The following is a 15,945-nucleotide window of genomic DNA, read 5'->3' on the forward strand; positions in this document are numbered from 1 at the left end:
AGCAATTACCCGTGTTTTTTTTGTTTTTTTTCTGTCTCTACTACCTTTTAACCACTGTAATCTGCAGAGTAGATTCACCAAGGATAAGAGGCAAAACTGTAATTATACACATTATTCACCTTGCTAAGTGCAGCACTTGAACACAAAAAGCTAAGATGCCTAAATGCACTACACCGGGTTGTCCTCATGCAAAGTGCAGGTCAGGCTCCAGCAGGCACCAGGAGCTAATGGCAGTGAGTGGTGCTCCTAACACATGCTCTGGCTCTTTGAGGGACACAGGGGAGTTAAGTGCTGCGCTCCCTGCTGCTGATTATCGCACCTTCGCCAGGCTGCCAGGTCTCCCTGCCCTCCACTGCATTGATCTCATTTGGCCAGGAGATAAGGCAGTAATTGGATGAGGGCTTGGAATCAGATGGCCCTGCCTGGCTTGGCTAATTCCACTCTTCCTGGGCCGCCTGGGCCCGGGGCCAAGGGGGCAGGCCAAGGTTAATCCCATCCAATCCCCTGTACTATGTGCCCCTGCAATGGCCTCTGACCTCAGTGTAACCCAAACACAGCTGATGCGACTCCTTTTGAACAAGTCCGGGCCAAATCGTCTAATTAGTTTACCAAACATTTTACACGCGTACACTAAAACCAGCTGCACTGTCAGGAGAACGGAGGGAATGTGTACGCTCATTGTTTTACACACACGCACGCACAAACACACAATACAATACATTTCACGCAGCTTACGAAAATCATTTTAATAAGGAATCAAAGTCCTTTCACACGACAACGATGCTCGGAAACACTAAAAACACAACTTTTAGAAAGCGCTCGGGCTCCTTCTCCATGCTGCTACTGCAGTAGTTTGCCTCCAGAGTGTCATGACTCTCAGTCCATTTCCTCCTGGGACTTGGTAGTTTGATAGTCACTGTGATAACAATCCAACTTCATCGTCCATTCGAATGTCTGCGTACTCGCCATTGTTGATGTTTAGAGAATATTGTTCTCTGCACACGTGTGTGGTTTCATTAGAAAAACAACCAACAGCACCCACTAGTGGCCCAACATGCTCACTACATCGTTGTTAGCATTTCGGACGTCATTTTCAAAATATTGTTGTGTCAACATGAAACTTTAATGAAAGGAAAACGTAAAAGTTGTGTAAACGGGGCCCTACTCACGTGGGACAATCATGACAGTTGATATGGACGATAGAGACACAATTTCTACACTAACCTGTCACTCTGTTGGAAGATTCTGCTCTTTAGGACATAAAACTGCAATACGTCGTTATAGATGTGGAATTTCACCCCTGCCAACAGATTCATCTCCATCTCCTTCTTCTATTCACACAATGTGTAGTTGGAGATGGGGATTTGTCTGTGTGGGGGAAAAAAAACGAACAAAAAAAACAAAAACGTCTCTCACAAGGATCAACGTGCCTCATCAGGAATGAAATGCAGCTGGGGGACGGGCGCCTCTTGGGAAACACTAATCTTCTTATTGTGTACATTTATTCAATTCCAGTGTCAATATCAACCATAATCAGAATGGGCCATGTGACAAGTGCGTTATACGTCGGCTGATAGCGGATGACAGGAAGTAGACGTAATCACCTGGGAGTACATCACCGCTGACAGCTTTAGATCAAAGCTTTGCTCCGGCAAATTAATCAGCTATTGTAACGCACTGCAGAAATAACTTGGATTGAGAGTGAAAGCACGCAGAAAGACGTTCATTGATCAGACATTTAACAGATGTCGACAGTGGGAGTTTATGAAAATTTAAGTAATCCCCTAATAATCCCCCGCTCATCACTTTGAAAGAAGAAAACACTTAAGACTGCGTGGACGTTTGGCCAAGAGCATCGGCACATTTCTTTGAACCAAGACATGAAACTAAGGATGCAGACTAATAAAATGTTAGTAAAGCTGCAGAAAAGTGTTTAAAAAAGAAAAAAGAAAAAGTGAACCGAACAGCAAAACCAGACAGGAACAAAGAGAAATCTGAAACAGACCTTTTGTCAATCTCCACTAAAATGCACCATACGTGATTTCTTAATACTGCAGTGAAACAAATAATAGTGCAGAATGTTCCTTTATTCACAGCCTCTCGGTTGGGCGCAGGGAGATGGCAATCTCAGGAGCCGGGATTGGATTTTTCATTTCAATTCACAGCAAAGCTCAATATAAAAAGCCTGGATTCCAAGGAGAAGCATCAGCTGGTAGCTCTTAACAAAGGAGGTTTAAAAAAAAAAAAAAAAGACTACATATAGGACTGAATCTCCTGTGGAAATGGGACACTAACAGGGACATTTGGAGGCGAGGCGAGGCCAACACTCGCGTGTCATAAAGACAACAGTAGAATGGCCATCCTGTGGATTCCTGGGCCCTGACATCTAGATTGCAGATGGATAAGTGCACGTTAAAACAATATCCCACCGACCAAAAAAATCATTTCTCATAGCTGTCTCTATTTACTGAAAGGCTGCTCATCTCCCACTGGGGCAGAAACAAATGAAAATGTTATTTCTCTACTCATGAACTCCTACCTAGTCTGGTTTTTCACTGCTGGCAATTTCATTTCTTTTCCAAATTTGACTTAAGCCCATGACTTGAGGGAAATAATGTCTCTGGAATAATTTTCTCCAACTGTAATTCCAGAGGCGCTATCTCTCAGCCTTTCTTGGTATATCTGCTCGTCTGTCTGTCCATCTATCTACAGCGTCTATCTATTTATTTATTTATTTATTGTTGGCACTGTTGTTTTGTGGTTTAACAGAAATTGCTCCGGCTTGTGAAATAGAAATGGTGTGACATCCGATGCCTGACAGTAATCCTGTCACTCGCACAGGAACTTAAATAAGGCAACATGCTCGTCTCCGGCACAAGGGAAGAGAACTCACCCAGTGCACTGTAAAGTACTGCATGGACTGTAAGCACATTATAACAGCAAAATGTTCTCACATTGTACCACACAAGCCATTTGTCCTGTGTGTAATACTTAGAAACACAATCCACTTGCTTTTTTTTTTTTTCCATGCTCATCAAAACACTCAGTATTTTTCTGTAACTTCCCATTTTCCTTCTGCACAACACAATAGTGCAAAGCAGCAATTTGAGGCTTCAATTATGGACGCCAGTTTCAAAATGACACATTCTCCACTGCGGATAAAAGAAGTTTGAAACTAACTTTGGTATTGTGCGCAAAAAAAGAAGAATACAGTGTTGATAATCTTTATAATATAGAGTGAAAACCGGGAAAATTGCAAAATCTGATGATATTTGAACCAAAAAACATTGTTTTCTTGTGGAACGTGAACTCAAAAGATCTTCCAGTAAAGACAATGATGGCACTTTGATAGGAGGGAGTATTTTCTGGGGCCTGGTGTTTGGATCATCAATATTAAATGCTTTTGAATTTGCAGCATTTATTGACTGTGCACAGATATCTTCCTTCTAGAGGTTTGATATACACAGTGTGCATACATGAAGGTGCTCCGGGGAGCTGATGGGGGTCAAAGGTCTTGCTCAGATGAACTGTCTGCTATGGAATTCAAACCTGCAAACTTCTAATCCCGAGTCCGCTTCTCTAGCCTCTACGCCACCACTGCCCGATGGCTGCCATATAAGATGCTCTATTTACCAATGGAGGCTGTTTGGGGTTCAGTGCCTTGCTCAAGGACACTCTAATATGACTGAGAGACGACCACTGTACCAACACAGCCAGTTAACCTACAGTTAATCATGTAGAATTATATATTGTTTTTCAGAAAACAGAATTGACCTAAACTGGCCACAATATAATTCATACCCACCAAACTCAGTCTCTGTAAAAATGGATGTTTGTGCAGATGTTTGAGCAGCCGGCGATCCTCCGACGACAGCCGATAGACACGATTGGATTCAGCCCATGGAAATGATGGACAGCAGCAGGTTCATGAACCAACCATCCTCCCAACATACAGCGCACTCCGCACCCTCTGCTCCTCAGACGAACTCAACTTTACTCAACATATACACAAAAAAAATCCAACCCTCCCACACATCTCCTATACCCCGCAGCTAAACTCTGATACAGACATACCAACACCAGGGACTGGACTATATAAAACACACACAAACACACAGTCCTAGGAGAGGCTTGCATCAGCCCATGTAAAGTCTTGTGGCCTGACTGTCGCGGGTAAGAATTTACCAACTTGCTTAAAAATCATGAAAGAAGCACATACACGCTTCTTTTACCCCCCCCCCCCCCCATTATTTCTTTGCTGATAGCATGTGTAGCTCAGTGAGGCAGCAGCGAATGGTCAGTCGTCATGTTCCTCGGGTAAAGGCGGTCACTGACTCTGGATTGTGTTTTCTCCGTTTCCCAGCCTGTGCGAGAGCACACCCCTACCACGCCATTGTGATTTAAGGATGCACTCTCGCTCGGCTGCTCCTTGGGAGGGGGTAAAAAGGTGCATGTGCAACTGTTTGTGTGCCTTTGCTTATTTGTGTTTACATGCGTGTCGGCCAGTATGCATTCGAAAAGCCACAACGTCAGTCGATGTAGACCTCCCGTCACAAAAGAAAGCAGCACTTCCCCTTTTCTCCTTCTTCATGCAGCCAGTTCCCACATTGCTCTCATTGCTATGGCAACCGGCGCTCTCTCCTTGGGCTCTGCATGCATCCAATCAGAGTGAGACCTTTGTAGAGATTCCTCTGGGCTCCACTTATTCAACTTACCCCACCGGAACAGGCTCCACGCTGAAAAGGCTGGAACAAAGAGCGGAGAGACTCCCTCACTACAGCTCGGTGTGACATCAAAAATTGGGGCTACAGGGTCGGGTTACAGGGAATGCGGAAGTAATATGTAGCCAAGAGTGGGATGCACCGCAAAAGCAAAAACAGGGTGGCAGCACATAGTCATAGCCAATTTCAGTGGAAATTATGTGGAATAGGATTTGTTATTGGAAGCCTCGGAGCTTGAATACTTGGCAAGTATCGCATGGCTCTGGCACTGGTTTATGCTTGATAAGTCAAAATGGATTCCGGCTGAGCCTATTTATGTCATTCCTGAAAACATATGGATAGGATTCAGGCGCTCAATACTTTCAACCTTCAACAATGACATTCAACACCACTTCACCAGTCCATTAATCTTCCATGAGAATAGATTTATCATCCACAGCAGTGAAGGACTGCATTCAGTCAGGATCAGCCAACAATTTTCATCACACCAACACTCCTCTGTATCGCTTTCCACAATTTAAGAGCCTGATTTCGCTGGATTTATGGAAACTATAGTAAAGGTCACAAAACTAGTCTGATTCCTCTGTATTTTGATTTTCTTTTTGTTTGTTTTTCTGTTCGAGAAACAAATTGTGAGATGAACTCCTGCCATTTGTTTTCAACCTGAGGGATCCTCAGAGCTCTGTACACACCATCACACTCTGCTTCTCACATTCTAAGTATAGTTTTGGAGAGTAGCTATAGATGAGCCTGACTTAAATTCTTGTGAATGTGGGCAGAGAAGCGGGTGTGCCCCCCAGCACTCGCCGAGACAAGCCGTCCAGCTGGACCTCTCAAAGGTCCCTGACGGACATCCGGCTGTTGGGTTCTGGCAGGGCGATGGAGGTGCAGCATAATTTTGCCCGACTGCCGTGTCACAAAGTGTCATACTCCGGTCCTTGACAAGTCCACTGCAGGCAGTGAGCGAGAAAATGGAGAAAGAACAATAAAGGAAGTGGGAGAGAAGACAAGAGGGGACATTGATTTGGAGTGCCAGAGGCAGAAACGAGCATGTCTGGACACTTCGTGGGAGAAGGCCGAATCAGACGGGCAGGGTAGGCAAGTCAAATGATCTTGTCGCTGGATCTCCCGGCTCGCTCGCGAGCTGCGCAGTCATTTTACATAATGAACGGAGGAGAAAAATGCTCCGATTGTAGACATGAGCTCTTCTGTAGCTCACAGGACCCGGGAGATAGTTTGGAAGCTGGTGAACAAACCTGTACAATCTGCTCCAGGTGTTCCTGAAGAATTAATGGGGAACCCAGATGGCGCGAACGTCGCAGTGACTCACGCTGCTGAAACCTTTTGCTTTAAAATGATTTCAGATCACAGGGAGTAACGATCTGAGGAATTAAGTGTTAAAATTCACTTTTTCTGCTGGGTGTGAGTCAGGATGTCTCTCAGGGGTTCTCGCTCAGCTTTTCATAGGTGGAAGCCTTCGAGCAGAAACAGACCAAACCATGTTTTAAAGTGTTGAACTACACGCAACCCAACTTCTTGAAATGTTTTTCCTTTGCCCACATATTTGAAGTGTATTCTGTAATTGTTTGCAAACACATCCTTTTTTCCCCAAGCAGAAACCAGTTGGTATTAAGACACTGTGAACCTGCTGAACATACTTTCTTCTTCTTCTTCTTCTTTTTATTTTTAAAATCTTGATTTTTCCAATCTGCCATTGGAGAAAAGCCACATAACAGTCAAAAAGACTGTCTAGTAATCCTCGCACTACATGTGCTGCTCATTTCACAGCGTCACCGTGCAACACCGGCGCCTCAGCAGAGAGTACGATCCCATGATAATGAGCTAATTATAGGTACAACATTCCGACTCCCATATCTAAATGCTTGTCTCTAATAAGAAACATTTCAAATTATTGAGAGGCAGCGAGAGAAAGAGACGGATAATTGATGCAAGCAATTACAAGTTCTGTGTCGGAGCAAATTGGCCAGCGTATCTGGACATGTAGGGGGACTGTGACCTCATTTACATCGCAGTGTCAGGAAATAATTGGAGAATGTACTGAGGAGGTGGGATGGACGTAGTGTAATGCCGACCAGCTCTGGTCATGTTACATAAGCGGTTCACGGTTTACACTAAAAGCTCAGTTAAAAAAAAAAAAAAAAAAAAAAGACTCTTCCAAGGTCAAGAACAAAACATTATGTGCAGCCCAACTGAGCTCCCGCAAATTCAATCATAACAGTGATCTTTACAACAACAAGTATACTTTATGACATTAATCAGCTTTCAAAAGCTGTAATTTGAGTATTTGAAATGGTTTCACCACATGCACACATGTCTCTGAACAGGCCGTAGTGTTTTCATCGGAAAGCCAGTAATAACGGAGTTCAGTTTTACTAGCCGTAAGAGAGACTTCAGCTATGTTTGGGCTGAAACCGCTTCAAAAGCACGGAAAGACTATGTGCTTGACTTTTAACAATATCACTTCCAGATGTTTCATTACAAAACAACTTTCAAAGACCTCGCCGCAGAAAAAAAAAACCTTCTTGTCTGAAAGGAGCCAGGACGTATGAGTGTGGATTTCAGAAACCCGCAATTTTCACATTTTCTTTGCAGTCGGAAAAACCAGCTTGAAAAATCGTCTGGACAAACACCAATAAAGTGCCTGTCTCAATAATAGTGCTACAACCCGTCGCCAGGTCAACACACAGATCATTATCCTACGTTACATTGACCGAATAAAGGTGCTGTTCAGAGGAATTAAAGCACACTGCCTCAATTTGACAGCTAGAATTTACTCAGGAAAACAGCTACAGTCGCTTCCTGATATATAGAAATGCATTCATTACAGCTTGGCTAACGTTGACTGGCGGGCTCTGACCCAGTACTGTGGAGCGTCTCTCTACAGCACCCGCCTCTCATCAAGTGCCTTGGGTGGAAAAAAAGGAGTAACATGCTGTTTACTCGCAATCCCAGGCCCGTAATTGCCAATTTATTTGATAGGCAGCCGGGTAATGATGGCATTTCACCCCTTGCCGCAGAGACTAAACGGGAGTGATTCATCCCGAGCTCCCTGCCCTCCCTGATCCAGTAGACTCCCTTTGCTCAGGATTGCAGCCTGCCTGAATGCCTGCCACCCAGACTGAAGGGGTGCGGTGCGGTAGGGGATGTGGGGGTGTGTGTGTGTGGGTGTGTGTGTGGGTGTGTGTGTGTGTGTGTGGGGGGGGGGGGGGGGGGGCTGCCATGCCGGCTTCAAACAAACCCAAAAGGGAACCCTGAGCTTCAGAGCAAATGCAGCTAAGCCTGCCAATTTAGCTGGGGTTTGGGGTTGAGGCAAACACAGCCGAGCTGATGTGCCATTTGTAGGCCTTAATGAGCTGGCAGGACGGAGTGAGGAGGGAAGGCGAGCAGGGGAGAGGAGGCTGCCAGGCCTGACCTCCGCTGGCCTCCATCTCCCTGCCAGTCAGTGCCAGGTCGGCAAACTCAGTTCATCTGCTTCATCGGAGCGCGGTCCCTCCACAAGGGGAAGGGAGCGCTGCGGCAAATACCATTAGCGGATAGTTGCTCTAATGAACAGTTTGGGTTCAAAGCGAGCTCCTGTCTCACACTGCTCCCCGATACTAACGAGTGACTTAGATGCTTTCTTTGTTTTGTGTTTTCATACTGTAAGGGGGCATCTCTGAGCAGCTGAGCCACAAGAGCAGTCCAGCTCCGCTGTGCAGTGTCGCAACTAAAATCATTTGAACAGAACAAGAGCATGAAATGCTGCTTGCACACAACAACGCTTGCTATCTAAAACCCTCTGCAACATGCAGCAGTAAAGAAAAATACACAAGATTATAAAGAGAGCTATTCCTTTTTGGTATTTTCTCAGTATTTCTGAGGACATCACTGCTACTAGAGTACCGGCTTGCACCTCTTGTGATGTGTGAAGTGGGTTTTTGCAGCATGGCTGGAGGGGACTTGTTCACAAACCTGTAGGGACTGGACCCGGAGCCTCGCCTCGCACAGAGCCACCGTCTAAAGTGACACGAGGGTCTAAAAGTCTGTCTTCACGCTAACCCAGCTTTCGGCAGCTCTTCTTAAGACACACGCCGTCTCCTGTGGGGTGTCTTGACCAGATGAAGCACGAGGAGCCTGGGCCGCTCCTCCTCCTCCTGCTCCACCTCCTCCTCCTCCTCCTCCTCCTCCTCCTCCTCCTCCTGAGTGGCTGAAATGCCAACTCAAGTGGAAGTGGTTATAGGAAGAGGACGATAGATGCTTTCCGAAAACCAGTCAAATGTGGGGGAAGAAGGTGAAAAAATTGTTCCAAGAAGAATCTGACACTCTGGAGGCCACCATTTTCAAAAAGTTGCATTTTCAGTGGCACTGTTGTCGTGTAATCAGGATACCCAAAATGCTCCAAAATTTGTGTGTTCACTTGAACACGTAAATGGGGCCTTAGATTAGCGACGTGTTGGATATTATTGAATCCTTGCTGGTTATTTTACATTTACACGGCATGCAAATGTAAATCTGAAGCAGCCTTTTTATCCAAATCCAGTAGGCAGCTTCAAAGCTCTTTGTGTCGGTGAAGATTTCCAACACGAAGCACTGACATGAATAATTCTGTGACGCTTCGTAGAGATCAAAAAGGGCAACGTAGGCCTACATTTTCATTCAGATATAAACAAAACACGCTGTGCGTTATCCATTATGTAATGATAACCGAATCGAAGCCGCTGTCTTTGAAAACCTTTCATTGCTGCAGCAGAATGTGTCAGCCGCGTCCACGTCACAGTGCAATCTGACAGGAATCACAAAGTATCATTTCAATTTCTGTTGTCAACATCAAATTACTTATTTCATTTCATGCCCAGTCAAGCATTGTAAAGCTACACGCAGAATCCGTTTTGCTTCAGTTGTTGGGCCGTGTCTTTCTCAAAGACTTGCTCGCCTCCCAAATGACAGCTTTAATTATGGCCAGATATCTGATCGCTCCGCTGTAGATTCTCCACACGAATCAAAGAGCAGGAGTGTGTGTGTGTGTGTGTGGCGGCGAGGTGTGTGTGTGTGTGTGTGTGTGTGTGTGTGTGTGTGTGTGTGTGTGTGTGTGTGTGTGTGTGTGTGTGTGTGTGTGTGTGTGTGTGTGTGTGTGTGTGTGTGTGTGTGTGTGTGTGTGTGTGTGTGTGTTTGTGGGCGAGATCTCCAGACACCGCTCGCTTTACTTCTCGGAATATGTCACCGGGTGAAGGGACACGGTCACTCCCTCTTTTGTCTGTTAATACTTGCCTTCAGCAGACTTTTTTTGGTACCCCCCCGGGAGTGTGTGTGTGTGTGTGTGTATTTCTTTACAAGATGCAAATAGTGCTCTTCACCTGAAGTACTTTGAGGAGAGCACTTAAGACGTTTAAGATTCACCACAAAATGTTCCTGTTGAGGCACAAAGCCAACAGTTGAAGAAGTAAATGCAGAGAAAATCGATGATGTCAAATTATTAACTCACCTTCTGTGTGTGACACGCACGCACGCACGCACGCACCTGAAGCAGCACTCATACAGCCATTTCTGAACCCTTAAAGCAGAGCTGATTCTGCACAATTGTTCGGAACTGGTGAAAATACTGAATAAACTATAAATGTAGGGTCTGACTTCATAGATATACAATGAAGAAGGGTTGAGGTCTTCAGTGAAGTATATGTGAAGATGAAAGGGCTTGTCTGACCTGAGCATGTGAACTGTATGTAACTCACCTTTCATTAAAATCACTTGGATTTTAATAGATTTCATTGAGAATGTTTTAAAAATAATGAATTTTGAAGATAAGAATAAGAATATGTAGGACCTTCTTTTCATGTCTTTACATATCACCTTTGGGTGCAAGTACCTTTTGAAAATGTTAACATTTAATAACAGGACAATATACCAAGCAATTTTTTTACAAGGTTTTAGTATTGTGTGATGTATTTACTTATGGACTTATGAACATATTTATGCTCTAAGTTAGATCGATATACAGGCCGACAGATATGGAACAAATGTTGCAGTACCACCTGTAGTCGTGGTGGCAGTGTTGAGTGTGTTCCAACGTGTAAGCGCGCCACTGCCGGTGGGCTCTCTCCAAATAAACATTAGCTCTAAGTGCTGCTATCGCAGATGTTGTTGAATTTTCTCTCGAAAAAAAATACTTCTATTCTACTTAGGCCTTGTTTACACAACATTTTCATGTGAAAATGCAAAAGTTTCATTGGGTTTTCGGGGTCCGTTTACATGTCAACAGAGCTCGGAACCACGGACTATAAGCGCAACTTTTTGAAGACAGCGCCAAAGATGAAACTTTTCAAAAATGCTCGGGCTCTGTCTGAGACTGCGCACCACGGCCATAATAAATAGTTCTTCTGAATACGCACAAGTAGACAGACAATAAAAACAATGGTGGCTTAGAGTCCATACGAATGTCCGTGTACTCCCACTCGCCTATTGCTCTGTGTGGTTTTATTAGAAACACAAACGGCGCCCACTAGTGGCCTCATGTTAAAATCTATTTTAGCATTTCTGTTTATGTGTAAACGGACATTAATTTCAAAGTATGAAATGTGTTTTCACTAGAATCATTGTTGCGTAAACGGGGTCTTTATGAATGGCCAGTATTAGTGCAGCGCCCTCTGGTGGATAAATTGCCAAAATGCTCATTCATAAAGCTGGTGGCGTTCACACAATTAGAAGGCCATGTGTGTGTTTTTCTGTGTTCACAGAGCATAAATGTGCCTTCAGTCCATCAGGTCTTGTGACAGGCCAATCCCGCCTCTCTTGAGTTCGACTCTCGTCGTCATTCATCAAGTAGGTGACTAAAGTATTTGCCATGTGCTGAATGCTCTCAGGTTGAAACCTTTCAAACGAATGCTGAATCAGACCCTGACAGAACCGTACACCAGTACTTTTGGATGCTGTCGAGCGGTGTTTGCCGATGTACTCACATCTGTCAGTCTGTCTCTGGAGCTGCTCCTGATGGAGGGCTTGGACTTGCCGCTGACACTCTCGCTGTCGCTGTCCTTGCAGTTGTTCTGCCCCGGTTTCAGCTACAGCACACAAAGAGACCAAGGGTTAATGACATGAAGCAAAACTGTTCACACTGCAGTTCGGAGACCCGCATGGAGAGCGCCGGGGGGGGGGGGGGGGGGTCCCACCAAAATCGGTTCATGAATATGTGAAAACTGGCAGGCGCTGCGGCGCCGTCTCTGTAAATCTGTCATGTTTCTGAGCCTATTCAGTGGCCATCAGTCGGCTTGCCAATGATGGACGCCATCTGATCTCGCAGTGTGAAGCTCCTCTCAGCCTACCAAATCGAGAACGGGGACAAAGACCCCTCCAGAACCTTCAAATGGAGCCACTATCCTTTCCAAGCAGACACCACATGCTGAGGCAGCAGGGGCTCAGCAAGTGTCATCCTCTCGACGCTCTGTTCGAGATGCAGCAAATCGACGAGAATAGGGGGGGGGGGGGGGGGGGGGGGGGGGGTAACGTGCCAATTCGTGAGCATCTGAGGCCCTTCAAATTCTGGAGAACAATAAAAGACTCTTGGGAGTGCAAAACTGAGTGGAAAGGAGGCGGTGTCTACACTCCCTGTCCAAGTGTGCGATTGATGTCCGAGCTGCTTCTGCAGGACCAGACAAATGCCGCAGGTTTCATTTCAAAGCACATAAAAAGCCGCCTTTATGGGACCGAGTATTAAATGGCTGCTCTGCCACCTAATAGGAAGGCAGAAAGTGGCGCTGCACACACACACACACACACACACACACACACACACACACACACACACACACACACACACACACACACACACACACACACACACACACACACACACACACACACACACACACACACACACACACACACACACACACACACACACACACACACGCGACTTGGACCAGAGGACGGCATGCTCCACCATCTCCACCCTCCCCCTCCCTCCCCGGCCCAGGCGGACGGGGACATGCAGGGGATACAGCTACAGTCTCTCCGTCAGTGTTCTCCTTTCAGGTGGCGGCCATCATTTAGTGTGATGAAAAGGGCACAAGGTGGGGGAATACCGAAAGAACCCTTGAGTTGAGCAGATAATTAAAATGAAAATGTTCCCTTTTCTGTAGCCATTAGCGGTGTGAAAGGAATCCCATTCCTTGGGAGAATTGCATGACGGGTGGAAGGCACCAGAGTGCTGAACGTGATAAGAGAGTCTCAGCACTGGGAATGCCTGGTGGGCCTGCTCGACTGTGCGAGTGTGTGTCTGAGTGTGCACATGTGTGTGTGTAGGTGTTTGTCTATGCAGGCCAGACAGTGTTGAGACAAGTGGCCCCCGTGCACGGGCACACACAAAAAAGCAGCGCCCCGCGCTGTGATAGCACTAATTACCTCCAACACATTTTATTCCCACAAAAACCAGGGCACATTTTCTCTCTTTTTCTTTTTTAAATGCCACTTTGTCTAAAGGGATTTTACATAATTTTAGAGAAAAAAAAAAAGTGGGGGGGGGGGGGGGGGGGGGAGTGGGGGGGGATAATATCTCATCCATCCTGGCTTGTGAAAAAAAAAAAAAAAAAAAAAAAAAAAAGGTTACAGATGCTGCCTGCCGCCCCGGTCTGCGAGTTCCTTCATCAAAACAAGTTGACCTATAATATTTATTATCCAGCCATTGTCCCTACTGACAATGCTGGGCAGCACATGCCAGCACATTCATGCATTTATGAATGTGAACACACACACACACACACACACACACACACACACACACACACACACACACACACACACACACACACACACACACACACACACACACACACACACACACACACACACACACACACACACACACACACACACACACACACACACAGGCAGGACTAGCTGAAAGCTGTTCTCCATTTCTCCATCAAATGTTCCCCGTCTGAAGCCAAGCTCATATACGGTGGGCTTACAAAGGGTATAATCAGGCAAGTGTGGAAGAGATATAGAGATTTGTCTTTTATTAATCAATGTGGTATCAAACTGACTCCGCAGCACAGAAAACCACGTAATCATACCATCTGTAGTCTGGTTTATCAGTGGGCAAAGTGCTCCATGAAATCAGAAATCTTGCACAGATTTAAGTGTGTGTAATGTCTGAAGAACACGTCTAATAAAGACATTCCAATAAAGAGCGGCTCATCTTTCAGGGCTATTACATAGCTCGGGACCTGATTACACAGCTATTTGAAAACGTATCCCTCAGCTTGTTCCCTTTAATTTCCCCCTGAGCTCCCTTAAATTACTTCAGAGAATTGTGTTTTTTTCTTTTTTTTCCCCTCCTCTCACCCCCTTCGTCATGCACGCTCTCGATTCGGAGGTTCAGATGATGGATTTATTTTTTTTTATGAAGTGATTAATGGATGTCTTAAGCAAATGGTGGTGGTCAGCGCCATCAGACAATGAAGCTGAAATTTAATGACCTGCTGTCTGACGATGAATCTGAATGTGTGTGTGTGTGTGTGTGTGTGTGTGTGTGTGTGCGTGTGTGTGTGTGTGTGTGTGTGTGTGTGTGTGGGCGGGTGAGGCGGGCCGTCTCTGTGACCTGGTTCGGCTCCTCCCACTTGTTACGGACGTGAAAGTCGTTTCCTATATGTTTTACAGGCTTTTAAACGTCGCTCCTGTAATAGACACCGGCGCGTTCAGCAGAGATCCAAAGCGGTTCGAGCCGATTCGCCCGGACTGGTGAGCTGTAAAGCAGCAATAACATAAAGACATTAATTAAGACCCAGGTTGAAGCATATGGAAGGATTTATTTAACGACCGTACAGTATCTGCTCAGCCTGGGTAGGAACTAGCCCTGCAGGAGGAGATAATAAGCAGCTGGTTTTAATATTCCAGAGGCTAATTTCACAACAATTAAATACCCAGCAAGACGTCGGCATCTAATGAAACATTTAAACTACTAGTAAGTGCATCTGCCATTAATTTCCACACAGTGAGGTCTTCTTTTGCTACAATCTGCTCTGTGTTAGAGGGGATGACGTATTATTATTATTTTTTTCTCCTTTCTCTTACCAGTCTGAATTTACTGAAGTAGAGAATCGGCAACTGTTTTCAATCAGCAGTCAGTGTGATGCTTTGGAAAAGAGCGGCGGAATCGCAGCGTGCTTTAGCCCCTCGAGTGGGAGGAATCTCTTCACGTTTGTTAGAGATTACTCTTTAAAAAAAACAAACAACAACAAACAACTCTAATAACGATGGCACTTAAGTTACAGAAAAACCTATTCAAACGCCTACTGCGGCAGTTTATCTGAATATCACACGAGTGATTGAACAAACCCTTTAACAGAATAAAGTCGGTACGGGCTTCTATCGAAGTGACAGACCCTTCAATAAAGTCTTACATCATCTGCATCCGTCATTTTCCTTTGTTAGCAGAGTGTTACGCTTCATGCTCCATCCAAATAGTCATCTGCTTCTTGGTAAATAGAGATGTATTTATATTAATATGGCTCGTCGAATCATATTCACCCATTCATACAGGCGGTCGCCATGTGAAGCGATCAGCCTCCATAGCGAGTTCCAGACTCTGTTCCAGTGAGGGACACCTGGACAGGGTGAGGGAATCAAACCTGCAACCACGTGATCGGAAGTAAATATACTGGACTTGGTCTGAAACACTTGTAATAATCTATGAAGAAAAAAAATTGACTTTTAAGATCATTCATTAAAACTCTAATAACTCCTAATTTTTTTTTTTGGATATTTATGAACTCTTGGACTGAAAAAGAAGATTTTAGTGTTACCATATGAGGATATTTATTCATAATATTTACTCTCTCTTTTGACATATCTTTATTTTCTTATAAAAGTGGATTGTTCCTTGTTTGAACATTTATTGTGAAAGAATCAAAGCTCCTTAAGGCACCAGGACTTTCTCTTTCCCTTTCAAAACTATAAAAAAAAAAATGGGTCAAATTATAAAAAACTAGTATCTAGAAACAGAATTCATAATGTTTTATATAAAATCAAGGCAGGCATTACTTTTGTATTATAGAACATGTCATAATTTCAGGGTCCAAACTCTGAATCACAATTTGTTTAATACTAATAATTAAGTTTTGCATTACTTGGGTGAATTTGTAGAAGAATTTAGGTACTCTGACAGAAGTGGAGCTCATGATGAACTTGTGAATTGTATCTGGGAGTTCAAACTGTTTGGTCAGATGTCCTC

At 44.7% G+C, this 15,945-nt stretch overlaps 1 protein-coding gene across 1 annotated transcript in view; it reads right to left on the reverse strand.

Moving 5' to 3' along the window:
- auts2a (activator of transcription and developmental regulator AUTS2 a) overlaps window positions 1–15,945 on the reverse strand; it is a gene marked incomplete at its 5' end in the record, with an annotated part of 337,317 nt that overhangs the window by 179,238 nt on the left and 142,134 nt on the right. Inside the window, 1 exon segment of the mRNA XM_080482610.1 lies at window positions 11,675–11,776. Within this exon segment, the coding sequence (XP_080338736.1) occupies window positions 11,675–11,776 (102 nt within the window).

This window comes from Lipophrys pholis (assembly GCF_963383615.2).
Source record: "Lipophrys pholis genome assembly, chromosome: 16".
NCBI lineage: Eukaryota > Metazoa > Chordata > Actinopteri > Blenniiformes > Blenniidae > Lipophrys > Lipophrys pholis.